The 13,358-nt window shown below is 35.9% G+C and overlaps 1 protein-coding gene across 1 annotated transcript in view; it reads left to right on the forward strand.

Annotated features, from left to right (window-relative positions):
* The window catches only part of TTN (titin), a 241,187-nt gene that overhangs the window by 79,374 nt on the left and 148,455 nt on the right, over window positions 1–13,358 (forward strand). Inside the window, exons 89-111 of the mRNA XM_066189851.1 lie at window positions 107–385; window positions 472–750; window positions 849–1,127; window positions 1,643–1,930; window positions 2,085–2,372; window positions 2,882–3,172; window positions 3,867–4,154; window positions 5,159–5,251; window positions 5,374–5,659; window positions 5,914–6,094; window positions 6,457–6,546; window positions 6,629–6,896; window positions 6,994–7,254; window positions 7,817–8,026; window positions 8,133–8,210; window positions 8,325–8,351; window positions 8,979–9,026; window positions 9,872–9,928; window positions 10,064–10,141; window positions 10,426–10,677; window positions 11,319–11,411; window positions 11,963–12,040; window positions 12,734–12,802. Coding sequence (XP_066045948.1) covers window positions 107–385; window positions 472–750; window positions 849–1,127; window positions 1,643–1,930; window positions 2,085–2,372; window positions 2,882–3,172; window positions 3,867–4,154; window positions 5,159–5,251; window positions 5,374–5,659; window positions 5,914–6,094; window positions 6,457–6,546; window positions 6,629–6,896; window positions 6,994–7,254; window positions 7,817–8,026; window positions 8,133–8,210; window positions 8,325–8,351; window positions 8,979–9,026; window positions 9,872–9,928; window positions 10,064–10,141; window positions 10,426–10,677; window positions 11,319–11,411; window positions 11,963–12,040; window positions 12,734–12,802 — 4,161 coding nt within the window. The remainder of the gene's footprint in view (window positions 1–106; window positions 386–471; window positions 751–848; window positions 1,128–1,642; window positions 1,931–2,084; window positions 2,373–2,881; window positions 3,173–3,866; window positions 4,155–5,158; window positions 5,252–5,373; window positions 5,660–5,913; window positions 6,095–6,456; window positions 6,547–6,628; window positions 6,897–6,993; window positions 7,255–7,816; window positions 8,027–8,132; window positions 8,211–8,324; window positions 8,352–8,978; window positions 9,027–9,871; window positions 9,929–10,063; window positions 10,142–10,425; window positions 10,678–11,318; window positions 11,412–11,962; window positions 12,041–12,733; window positions 12,803–13,358) is intronic.

Consider the following 13,358-nt stretch of genomic DNA (forward strand, 5'->3'; position numbering starts at 1 on the left):
TTTCAGAAAGATTTCATTTTTTCTTTGTTGAATATTTCTGATGACTGTGATCTTCAAAAGAAGTTCAAATGTACTTCTTCTCTGTCTGTTTTATCTGTGTGCTTAGAACCACCATCTTTTGTGAAGAAACCTGAACCACTGGATGTTTTGTCTGGGGCAAACATAACTTTTACTAGTATCATAAAAGGTTCCCCTCCACTGGAAGTTAAATGGTTCAGAGGCAGTGTTGAGCTAGTACCAGGACCCAGATGCAATATCACCTTGCAAGATTCAGTTGCAGAACTGGAGCTGTTTGATGTGCATCCACTTGAGAGTGGAGACTACACCTGCCAGGTCTCTAATGAGGCAGGGAAAATTTCTTGCACAACACATCTTTTTGTCAAAGGTTTGTCCAGACTACTGCTTCTTATGCTTCTTGAAGATGATCTCTTGGCTTTATTTAATTTGTTTTCTTCCTATTGTTCATTATAGAACCAGCCAAATTTGTGAAGAAGGTGAATGATTTAAGCGTAGAGAAAGGGAAAAATTTAATATTGGAATGCACATATATGGGTACTCCACCGATTTCAGTGACATGGAAGAAAAATGGAGTGAAAATAATGCACTCTGAAAAGTGTAGTATCACCACTACAGACACATCTGCCATACTGGAAATCCCTAGCAGCAAACTAGAAGATCAGGGGCAATATTCTTGTCATATTGAAAATGATTCTGGGAAAGATACTTGTCATGGTACAATCACAATACTAGGTGCGTCAAGCCAGCATCGCTTCAACAAGTGTTATTTGAAGTACTAATGGTCATCATGCAATATCTTTTTATGCTAATGGTGTATCTTTGTCCTGCAGAACCACCTTACTTCATTACACCCTTGGAGCCAGTGCAGGTGACTGTTGGGGATTCTGCATCCTTACAGTGCCAGGTTGCTGGAACACCAGAAATGATTGTGTCATGGTACAAAGGCGATACAAAGCTAAGAGGAACTGCTACTGTGAAAATGCACTTTAGGAACCAAATTGCTACTCTGGTTTTCAGCCAGGTAGACAGTAGTGACAGTGGGGAGTACATCTGCAAAATAGAGAACTCTGTTGGGGAGGCTTCTTTGTCGTCTTTGCTTACAGTTCAAGGTGAATATTTCAATTTTAAACATAGGGAAATGGCCTTTTTTTCTTAAATACGCTTTGCTATTTCAAAAAATAACAATTGCCTCTTTCTTGTAACACACTGTGCTGTTTCTTGACGTGTCAGGTACCCTGTGGCACTGTCTTCTACTAACAAAAGCCTACCAGCAAAGCTAATTGAAATACAGCAATTATTGACCACAGCTCTTCTGCAGTGTTACAAGCCTCTGTATCTTCCACACCTCTTCAGGATCTTGCTTTGATTGTTTCCAGTATTAGCAGTCCTGAGGCTCATTGGGTCTAAGAGAAAAAATAAAGGACCTCTCTTCCTACAACCATATGCACAGAGCTCTTTACAACAAGTTCAAAATAAATGATATGCTAAATAATCTTTTTAATTGGAAGTTATGAGCAAAAATCCACCATATTTTACAGCATATTAGTCAGTGATTCTTGATAAGTACAGCAAGAGATGCGTGTCTTCTGAAACACTTCACTGTAAAACACTTGTTCTTTTACAGAGCGTAAACTTCCTCCTTCTTTTACACGAAAATTAAGAGACATTCATGAGACTGTTGGCTTACCAGTCGTGTTTGATTGTGGCATTTGTGGCTCAGAACCCATCCAAGTATCTTGGTTTAAAGATGGCGTGCCGGTAAAAGAGGACTACAATGTTCACACATCCTTTGTAGACAATGTAGCAACTCTCCAGATTTTGAAGACAGATAGGAGCCTTATTGGGCAATACACCTGCACGGCTGTCAATGCTATTGGGACTGCTTCTTCTAGTGGCAGGCTTGTCCTTACAGGTTGGTGGGCTGTGAAATATTTATTGGAAATGTCTTAAAACTGAGTTTTGCTTTATATATGGATTTATTATTGTACAAGAGATTCCTATTTCACGCAGTTTTAAATTAATTCAAGATTTTTAAGTGATGGTTTTTCATTTCTTTCACTCTTCAGAAGGGAAGACTCCTCCATTCTTTGACATCCCACTTACACCTGTGGGTGGCATTATTGGAGAAAGTGCTGATTTTGAGTGTCACGTTTCTGGAACACAGCCTATTAGAGTTACGTGGGCAAAAGATGACCAAGAAATTAGAACAGGAAAGAACTACCAGATCAGTTATGTAGACAACACAGCCCATTTGACCATCTTGAGAGTTGACAGAGGAGATTCTGGGACATACACATGCTATGCTAGCAATGAAGTTGGAAAAGACTCTTGCACAGCTGAACTGACTGTAAAAGGTACTGAATAGAAAATGCATTGTGTTTACATTTTTCTTATTTCAGTTATAAAGCAAGTTGGACTTATTACTGCAAGATAACTTTGAGAAAACTTTTGAGATGTAGCCCGAGAGAACCTATCTGGACATACCCATGAATCTTTTAAGGGAATTAAGAAGGGTCACTAACAGCAGTGGGAGGAGAAATAAAACATTTTCTTTGGCCTACTTTCTCAATGGCTCTGGCTCATTTCTTTCTTAAGAACTTGACGAAACTCTTGGGGTTATTTAAATGGTGTGTGACTTAAATCAGTGTAAGAGAATTTTTTTTTCAAACAGGAAAATACAGTGACAGTGACTGTAAGAGCAAGACTCCTGCTGTTTATCTTAGCATAATTTCGCTTTAAAAATATATCCACTTTAAATGAGAGTAAATATCAATTCCCCAGTGTTCAAATTTTTCTTGAAGCCTTGCCTTTAGGATTTTTCATCTCAAGATAAATTCATGGAATTTATGTTCTTTTTTTACAGAACGAAAAACTCCTCCTACTTTTACTAAGAAACTGTCTGAAGCAGTAGAAGAAACAGAAGGGAATGAACTTAAACTTGAGGGTCGTGTTTCTGGCTCTCAGCCTTTGACTGTTGCTTGGTATAAAAACAATCAGGAAGTCCATTCAAGTGCTCACTGTGAAATATCTTTCAAAAACAATACCTTGCTTTTACATATAAAGACAGTAGAGCAATCAGATGCTGGCTTATATACCTGTAAAGTGTCCAATGAAGCAGGAAGTGTGTTGAGTACATCTTCTGTTGTTATCAGAGGTTGGTTGAAGTCTTGCTTTTCTTTGTTTTATTTAGCTGCAAGTATATAGTTCCTCTCTTATGAGCTGGTTTTACTTACCTTAACAGTAGTGATTTGTCCAAAGATGGACATAAACCACAAAGTCAAGAGGTTCTTTTATTTTTCGGATTAGTTCTTTCATTTTTCAGATTAGTTCTTTCAAAGAAAAGGTTCTTTTTCACTATTTGCAATGACTGATTTAAAGAGAACATTGAAATATTTGTGAAATTTCTGTTGAATTTTTAATCATTCTCCTTTATTGGAGTAACAGGGGGGTTGTGCAATGAAATCTAAGCTTAGGCAGTGTTGACACTGCATTGTGGTAACATGACACTTCATCATAACAGTCTTGCAGGAAATTGCAGGTTAATTTCTTTAAAGATTTTTAGATAGTTTTGCAGCCTAATGGTGCTGTAGTTCTCTTACAATTTTTTGCCTGTAAAGGTTCTTGATGAGGGGATAAAGCTATTTCTTGCACGTTTATATAGGAAATATGCTGTCATGGTCTCTTGATATATTTATTCCATTTTATAACATTGTGATTGACATTCTCAGACTTCTGTTTATCATCCTCCATTCCTTGCCATTGCCTCCTTAGGAATTACATGTATCTCTTTCTCTTATGTTCCTGATTATCCTTTCCTGAGCATTTACTCAAGTGTTTTCATATTCCAGAACCTAAAAAGCCTCCAGTTTTTGACCAGCCACTCCAGCCAGCAGCAGCAGAGGAGGGTGATATTGTACAGCTTAGCTGTCATGTCCAGGGATCGCAGCCAATCCGGATCCAGTGGCTGAAGGCAGGAAGAGAAATAAGAGCTTCAGACAGATGCCACTTCAGCTTTGCTAATGGAGTAGCTCTTCTAGAACTTGCTGCAGTTACCAAATCAGATTCAGGAGAATATGTATGCAAAGCTTCAAATGCAGCTGGCACTGATTCTTGCAAATCTAAAGTGACAGTCAAAGGTACAGTAACATGAGGAAAATAAGACATAGGACAAAAATGTCAACCAAAACTATCCCACTTTTTTTTTTTTTTTCTGTGGAACAAAAATGTTAATAATCTAATAACAATTATTTACTTTTAGTTTTTTGTAAAACCATAGAATCTGATAAAACAGAGTATTTAACAATGTTTTATATATCAATAGTGACATAAATGCTGAAAAATCAGTGTCAAATCGATAGTGCATTTCTACCGAAGAGATTAAGGATTTATTTTCTAAATCTAAATACCAAATTTAAGAAAAATACAAGCTAAATGGGCAAAATTATTTGGACATGCATGTTTTATGGAAAGCATGTGAAAAGTGGTGTTTATTAAAGGAAAATACAGAAAGAATTAGAGCATGTGGCCTTAGAGGCTAATTGTTTTAAAACTATTACAGCTCTAAGACATTTTGACCTTTTAGCTGAAAGTAAATAATGTCTAAACATGAGACCTTCTGTGTAGTCTTTGCTTTACCATTGCATAAAGGACACAGGAGCCCAGCAGTATGCACAAATAGTTTTTTCCACGACATAGTTAGCCACTAGGCTAAGAACTAAGTCAAAGAAAAACAAGAGAATTTAACAGACCAGTGATAAAATCTGCCAGTAACTTTTGGGGCATAATATCCAGAAATGCACTGAAAAGAGAAAACCTCACCAAAAAACTTACCCGTTTTAGAAAATGAGGCTTTTAAATTGCATATCTACCTATGGATTTGCAGCCGTGCAGAGTATAAATGGCCTGAGAGAAGTAAATGAACAGCACAATATGTCCCATTATGGACAGTTTCATCTGGAAAGTAAACTGAAAGTTGCTTAAAACAATTTTAAAGTATTTTGCATTTTTACCTCTTGCACAGTATTTTGTTTTATCTCCGAAATTATTTTCTTTTTTACAATTCCTTCAGAAGCACCATCGCCTATGAACCTAAACTTTTATATAAAGCCATCTGTTATAACTCTCTGACTCTGTTTTTTAGAAAAACCAGCAGCTGCTCCAGCAGCTAAGAAAGCAGAAGTGGAAGGCAAACTTTATTTTGTGTCAGAGCCTCAGAGTATCAAAGTCATGGAAAGTAAGGACTCTTTTCAAAACAGTACAATGTCTTCTATTTGCCTACACCTTTTGTTTGAGGTGATGTCACTCTGTCATAAACAGCTGGAAAGACTTAGCTTCCTCATTTGCATCTTTCTGCAGAGACCGTTGCAACATTTATGGCAAAAGTTGGAGGAGATCCGATTCCAAATGTTAAGTGGATGAAGGGAAAATGGAGGCAACTCAACCAGGGTGGCCGCATTATAATCCAACAGAGAGGAGATGAAGCCAAATTAGAAATAAAAGACACAATAAAAACTGATTCTGGCATGTACAAATGTGTAGCTTTTAACCAACATGGTGAAATTGAGAGGAGTGTAAACCTGCAAGTTGAAGAAAGAAAGAAAGAAGAAGTTGTTGAAGGGGATCTCAGGGCAAAACTAAAAAGGTATCTTGTAATTTTTTATGGATAAATTTCTATCACCACAGAAGAAACTTTTTTTATTATACATCTCAGAACAAGATAAAATTTTAAAATACTCGTTAAATAAGAATAACTGTACTTAAAAATAAAAGCACCTGACTAGACTAAGCTAAAGGATTCTACTGAACAGGACAGCTCTGAGGTGATTCAATATTTCATTAATCAGCTTTCTGGGAATGAAATGCTGCATAGTTAACTTCTGTTATTGATTTGAATAGCACTCCAACAAAAAGAAAAGAAGAGGAAGAGCAACCTATTGATATCTTGGAACTTCTCAAAAATGTAGATCCCAAAGAATATGAGAAATACGCTCGCATGTACGGAATTACAGATTTCCGTGGCCTCCTGCAAGCCTTTGAGTTACTAAAGCAAACCCAAGCAGAAGAAAGCCATAGATTGGTAAGATACAGTGTGACTGCAGCATTGGCTCTCTTAGGAGTAATAGCTTCCCTTAAACAGACGTGGTGTCCACACTATGAAGCTCTGAAGTCATGATGTGTGCAGGAATTTCTCGTTCTTCTTTAGATCTTTTACTAGCAGTTCTCAATTTCTTGCTTGCTCAAATCCAAGAGGAATAAATGGGCCTTCTGGCTAAGTGGGTTCTGTCTTCATAACTTGAATGAAATTGTTAGAATGGGAAGATATGCTGGTTATAGTATAGTTACATAAAATTTGATGTAGGAATGAATTTTGTGTTGGATAAACATGACTGCTTGACATTTAGTATCCTTTAATCTTTAAGTATATTCTGCATTTTATAGGAAATTGAGCTCACAGAGAAAGCTCAAAGGGAAGATCAGGAGTTTGATGAACTTGTAGCTTTTATTCAGCAACGACTCACACAAACAGAGGTAAAACATTTTTGGACTGATTTGTGAAGTATTCAAACCTATTACAGGGAGCTTGAAATTAACTTAAACTAATATTTTCCAGCCAATTACTCTGATCAGAGACATTGAAAATCAGACGGTTTTAGCAGATGAGGATGCTATCTTTGAATGTGAGATTAAGATTAACTATCCAGAAATTAAACTGTCATGGTACAAAGGAACCCAGAAACTGGACTCCAATGACAAATATGAAATTAGAATTGAAGGTGATCGCCACATACTGAGAATTAGAAACTGCCAGCCTGAAGATCAAGGAAATTTCAGAATAGTATGTGGACCACATATTGCCAGTGCCAAACTAACTGTGATTGGTAAGCATACTTCTGAAGTATATATTTGAATTAGTTTACACTTTATTTATTCCCCTCACTGATCTCTGTTAAAATGTGTGTTTTAACATGCTAATAGAACCTGCAGTTGAGCGGCACCTTCATGACACCACTTTCAAGGAAGGAAAAACATGCACACTGACGTGTCAGTTCTCTATCCCAAATGCCAAGTCTCAGTGGTATAGAAATGGGAGACCCATTAAGATAGGAGGGAGATATTCAACACAAGTCTCTGACAAAGTGCACAAACTCATCATCAAGGATGTTAGAACAGAAGACGAGGGACAGTACACCTGCAAGCTTGACAGTCTAGAAACAACGGCAGATCTGGCCATTGAAGGTTTGTAGAGATATAGAATCTCTTTCTTACAATAGAGACAGTTTCCAGAGGTTTCATGAGCAGGACAAATGAAAATAAAAATAATTTCTGAAAGACAGATTCCAAAACTTGGAAATGGACTAAATAAGAACTTTTGCTGTTCTTTCTCTTTGAACATGTGGCATACTTGTGTAACTTCATATTCTTGACTAAACCATGATTAATAATGTCCCATAACCCACAAGCAATCTGAGTTGTACTAGCTTCTATTTTCTTTGGGGCTCCTTGGACTTTTTCTTCATTATTCTCTTTTTTTTTTAAGTTTCCTGAATGGCTTCTCTTACAAAATGTATCTGCACAGCAATCTTGTTATTGTTGAACTCTTACGTCTTCTAATCTTCATTCTTACGCATAAAACTTCATAGAACATGGAAACCCTTTTTCTCACTCTACTTTCTCAAGATCTATTGCTATTATCTCATTAAAATTTAGCTATTTTGATGACAACAATGAGAAGAATTCAGATAAAGTAAATGCCATGGTGGTGCATAACAACTGATGTATTTTTTCTTTCTAAAAACAGCGGAACCAATCCAGTTCACCAAGAGCATACAGAACATCGTTGTGAGTGAGCACCAGTCTGCAACCTTTGAGTGCGAGGTGTCTTTTGATGATGCAGTTGTGACATGGTATAAAGGCCCCACTGAACTGAGAGAGAGTCCCAAGTACAGCTTCAGAAGTGAAGGTCGTTGTCATTATATGACTATTCACAATGTTAATGCAGAAGATGAAGGTAAAAATGCATTAAACATTTGTGCTGGTGCCATTTTTATCTGGTTTTTTTTGTCTTGTTTTAAATTATAAAAGCATATAAATATGGACATTTTTGGCTGCTGCAGGTGTGTATTCTGTAATTGCTCGTCTTGAACCAAGAGGAGAAGCAAGAAGCACTGCAGAGCTCTATCTTGTAACTAAAGGTTAGCAACTTTTCTAAACAAATTTGTGGCCAAAACCATGTGCAAATTTGTTTGTTTGAAACATGATTCTGGAAAAATCAATAGTCCTAAAAGAAATCTAATATTCCTTTGCAGAAATCAAACTGGAGTTGAAGCCACCAGGTAAAGTCCTCAAACAAAACTGGTACAAGACCTTATCTATACTATGTCATAAAATTAAAGCATTTCTCTGCTTTTTAATTATTTTCAAATAATTTTTTTCCTGGTTAGAGTAAGTATAATCTACATCCTGAAAAAGTATTCCTCATCCACAGACATGTGGAACTATTATTCTTGTAAGTAGTGGCAAAGAATACTGAGATAAATCCATAATTAGTGACATTAATAGGGACCCTATTCAGTACAATATGGAATGAAGATGTACCAAAAAATAGATGGTATCTTCTCTGTGCAACTGAAAAAAAAATAACCAAGGAGGCAAAATAGGTAAGAAATCACCTCTTTGTGACATGTAGTAATCTTCTTTTTTGAATGTTCTTAAGATCCTTAAGAACCAATGTTGCAAGAATTATTTAGAAATATAACATTGCATGGGCTGGCTGAACTAAAAGGTTAGTACAATTAGTTCTCTATTGGTTGGCCAGCTTATACTTGAGGAGCAAGCTACGATTCTTTTATGTTACAATAAGAAAGATTTAAGCACCATCAAGGACTATTTTTGAGGAGAGCACACTGAATTTCTTTTATTGGTAGTATTTATGAAGTCTGTTAAACATTTTGATTTTCTAGATGTTCCTGATGCCAAGGTTGCAGTTCCACCTCAAAAACCAGCTGAAGGTAGAGTAATAAACCATACATGTTCTATATCTGCATTGAACCAGAAGGCCAGTGGGAATCTCAGAGAAAAGTATTAGCTCAGCAATAAGATCAAGTTAATTGTCCCTGTGAGCAAGACTTGAGTTGGATAGGCTTCTTTTCTGTGTAGAAGGTGAAAACTCTACACAAGTAGTGGTAGGAGTTAATTTAATTCTCTGAAAAATAGTCCTTTCTATCATGTTTTCCTATCAGTCAGTTGTTCATTAGACCTTCCTTTTATTTCCATCTTCCTCTCTGATATGTTCCCTTTTAATTTTCATTTCTTCTTTTTGCCACAAAAAAATATCTTTTAGACAAGCTGTCTGAATTACTGCCTTTAAAAAAAATATTCTTTTAAAGTCGTACATAGGATTTCATGTTTATGGCAAACCGTCTCTCCCCAGGCTCTGGTTTGGGACAACAAACAGTATTTATACTTCTGTTACACCCAGTAGTTTACTATAAACACCAGCAGTTTAAACTTCTTGGGTTTATTTCCAGGATAATTTGGTAAATGCTTGCAGTGGCAGCAGGAAGGGAAAGATTTGATATTTAGATGAATTACCATCAGCAAAGATAGGAAAGTGATGACAGCAATGAAAATAAAGCTGAGGACATTCACAGTTCAATGAGCCTAAGGGTAGACTGGGGATTCCCACTCATATTTATTCAGCTGCTGTAAACTCTCAGAATAAGCACCATGTTTGCTTTTATTATGCAGCTGCAATAAAATCATATAATCTATTTTCCCAAACCAGAATTTTTATTCATTTACAAGGAAATATCAAACTTAAATTTTGTTCTAAATATTTCATTTTTCCTACAAGCTGCCCCTATACCCATTCTTCTGCCTCTTGTTCCATCGACAGAGGAGAAAAAGCCAGGTAAAAATCCTTACAGTATTTGAATACTATGTTCATGTTTCGTTATGACAGTTGGGTTTGGATTTTTGTTTGTTTGGTTTTTTAGTGGTTCTTGAGGGTTTTTAATTTAAATTTTTTAAAACTATTATTTTTAAGCAGAGAAAAAGGTTCCATTAAAGAAAGTCCCCCAAAAGGTGGTTAAAAAAGCTCCTGAAGAAGTCCCACCACCTAAAGGTAACTTTTTTCCTTTGTTTGAGCACTTTTTTAAAAGAGTAAAATTACTTGTGGTAAAAAAGGTGTTTTGTTTTGAAGTAATAACTTGAATCTATCACAATTGTTTGATTTCTGGCTTTATGTTAAAAACACACATTTAAAATCCTAGCTGATTGTGACTGCTTAAAAAATAGTCCCTTCTTTAAACTACCTGTGAGGGTGAAATAATTTCACTAAATGTGAACATCCAATATGCCTCGCAAATTCCAGACTGTGATATGAAAAACCTATTTATTTATTTTAAGTTCCTGAGGTGCCACCAGAGAAGCCTAAAGATATCAAAATAACATCCATGGCAAGGAGAGAAGAGATATATGAAGAAAAGAAAATACATGAAATGCCCAAAGAAATTTATGAAGAATGGGAAGAAGATTATGGTGAAGACCATGACTATTATGTCAAAGAAGAGGGCTATGATGACGGGGAAGAGGAATGGGAAGAAGCTTATGAGAAAAGAGAAGTGACTTATGAAGAAAAAAGAATAATTCACGAAGAAGGTATTTGAATTATCGTGTCATTTTATTTCTTCTCTGTTCTCATATTTATTATTAAGGCCCCAACATTTTAAACTAGGCAACATTTTTTTGGTTTTGTTTTTGCTAAAATATCTGGAACCATAATATGCTGGCAAATTTTAAGTGACACTTGATTATAACACAAGATATCACAAGGTATGGATGCAGATAGGAATGAATACATAAGAATTTCATTGCCAATGAACTTTTCAGGTCTTTAACACCTAATATGAGTTAGTAGTTAGTAGTAAGGATATGTGTTATTTTTAGTTTTTTGAATATTTCTTCTATCATTTTCTTGTGCTCTAGATAAACTTGATTTACTTAAATGTTTACACATTTATTGATTGATGTTAATGGCTGTATTTTGCAATTTCTCTCATGCTATAACTGTCTTGGGGATTAGTAACATGTATGGCTCTAGGAACAAAATTTGACTCTGATGAGAAAACATGAAACTTGGAAATAAGCAAAACATTTTACTTCAACAATTTGATCTCCAAAACTCCCTGTGTGTTTTTAAAATTCATAATTTTTGATATGGCATAACTAATACCTTTCTGTCTACAAAGCCTTTAGAGAACATACTTCTTATCACTAAGTGATGTTATTTTTTTTTTAAGTGACAGAAGTTCCTAAGAAACCCGTGCCTGAGAGAAAACCACCAGCCATTATAGCTGAAAAGAAAGAGAAGAAGGAAGTAACTGTTCAAAAAGGTATGACTTTCCCACAAAACTAACAGGAACATGCAGGTTAAGATCTCTCATGCATCTCCTTCAAGCTGAATGGTGCTGGTTATTCACATGTCCTTGGAAATAAGAAAATTCTCTTTATGCTGGACAGTGAGATGAGCAAGGGTCATGGCAACCCCTTCTCTTCTCCCACCTCATATTTCTAAGCTCTCTGCTCAAAGGTTGTTGAATCAAAACAAGAATTGATGGTAAAATCAAACTGAACTCCAGTTATCCTTCCTTCTCCCTGTATTTTAGCCTTGGACATGGGTTTAACTTTTAAGAAATTAAATGCTTTTAAGAAATTAAACACTTCTGGGAAGTGTTTTCCACTTAGTACACTGCATATCTCTCAGGGCAGGGTGGGCCTCATTGCCACCACTGTTCACCAGCAGTAAACAAGGCATTGAACAGAGCACAGGATGCACAAGGTTTATAACATCCTAAATAAATCCCGGCCAGTTCTATCTGGTTTGTATCCAGAAAATAATTTGCAAGATTACTTAAACAATGATATCTACCTGAATTACTTGCAGTTGTCAAGAAACCTGTCGATGAAAAAGTGGAGGTAACCACTCAGAGGGTTGCAGAAGAAAAAGTCAAAAGGGCTGAGGGTAAATACTGTTTAGTTATCTTCATGTCATCTTTCCATAAAAGTTGTGGCTTTTGTTACTTGGCTGATCTGCATATGTTTTGTCTTTTCTTAACATGGTCTGATAAATTTTTCAGTCTTTGAAACATCTAATAAAAGCTTTTGCTGAATTCTTTAAAAAGAAGATTAAAAGCTTTTTAGGGGAAAATACTAAATGCAAATACTAACTACCAATGCTTTAAGAAAGGAAGTGTATATCAAATTGCACTGGGTGAAATAGTGTGTTTCACTCAAAGCTGAAGATGTGAAATCCCCATCTTGCTTAGATTTCCATTTTGACCCATTTCCATCTACCAAGATGCCTTCATTAATTCTTTGGTTATAAAATAAAGATGCACCCTTATTCTCTTAGTAGCTACTTTCTTTCGTGTAGCATTTCCCCTTCTGCAGCAGGATTCTGTCAGCTGAAATTCAATAAGTATCAGGAAATGACCTGTGTGCTAAATGTCCTGAGTGCCTTTAGGACATAGCAATAAGAAGAAACAAACACATTCCTTATGTTGCTTTGCGTGATTCCAAGAAGCCTGACTTAGCTTCTGAGTTAGGTTGTTTGTCTTGTTTATTGTATTTTCAACATCACTGATAGATAGCTGTAGAGTTATTTGGATCTCTTTGCTAAATGTTTGACTGAGTAACAAAATTATAATGCCAACAGTTACCAAGAAAGTTCTGCCACCAAAACCCACACCAATGGTCGTTGAGGAGAAAGTTATGAAAAAAGAAGGTACAGATCAGCATCTTTGAATTGCAGTTTACACTTTTTTCAGCACCCAATGTGTTTCTGTGCTTCTTTGGAATATGTGGGCCTGTATGTATGTATTTGGATCCATAGTAGTAGTCATGCTGTGAGTACTCTCAGTGTTTAATTAGTATGTCTATTATGCTTTTGTTTTTCATAAAGCCTGTTTTTAACCTATTTGTGGGTAACCTTTTGTTTGTTTAAAGATCCTACGGTCACAATGCAGTGTGACTCAGCTTTTTCTTCATCAATTCTGCTTGCTGGCCTATCCTTACATAATGAGCATAATTGTGTCCCCACGCCCAAAAACATCTTTGAAGAACCACCTTTGGAATTCTTCTGATGTACTATTTCCAAAAGCCTGTGCATGCATTTTGTTTCAAATGTTTGAGTTAAAGGTGTCTGTGTCTTTGGTCTTTAACAAATACTAAATATTATACTCGTGTGCTTGTTCTGTGTTCAGTATTTTAGAATAGGAATACTGACTGTCTAAATATGTCTAAGACTTAAATGCGCAATACAGATAAAGATTTGACAAAAA

Source organism: Chamaea fasciata, unplaced genomic scaffold (assembly GCF_029207755.1).
Source record: "Chamaea fasciata isolate MVZ Bird 193981 ecotype frontalis unplaced genomic scaffold, bChaFas1.0.hap1 SCAF_8, whole genome shotgun sequence".
Lineage (NCBI taxonomy): Eukaryota > Metazoa > Chordata > Aves > Passeriformes > Sylviidae > Chamaea > Chamaea fasciata.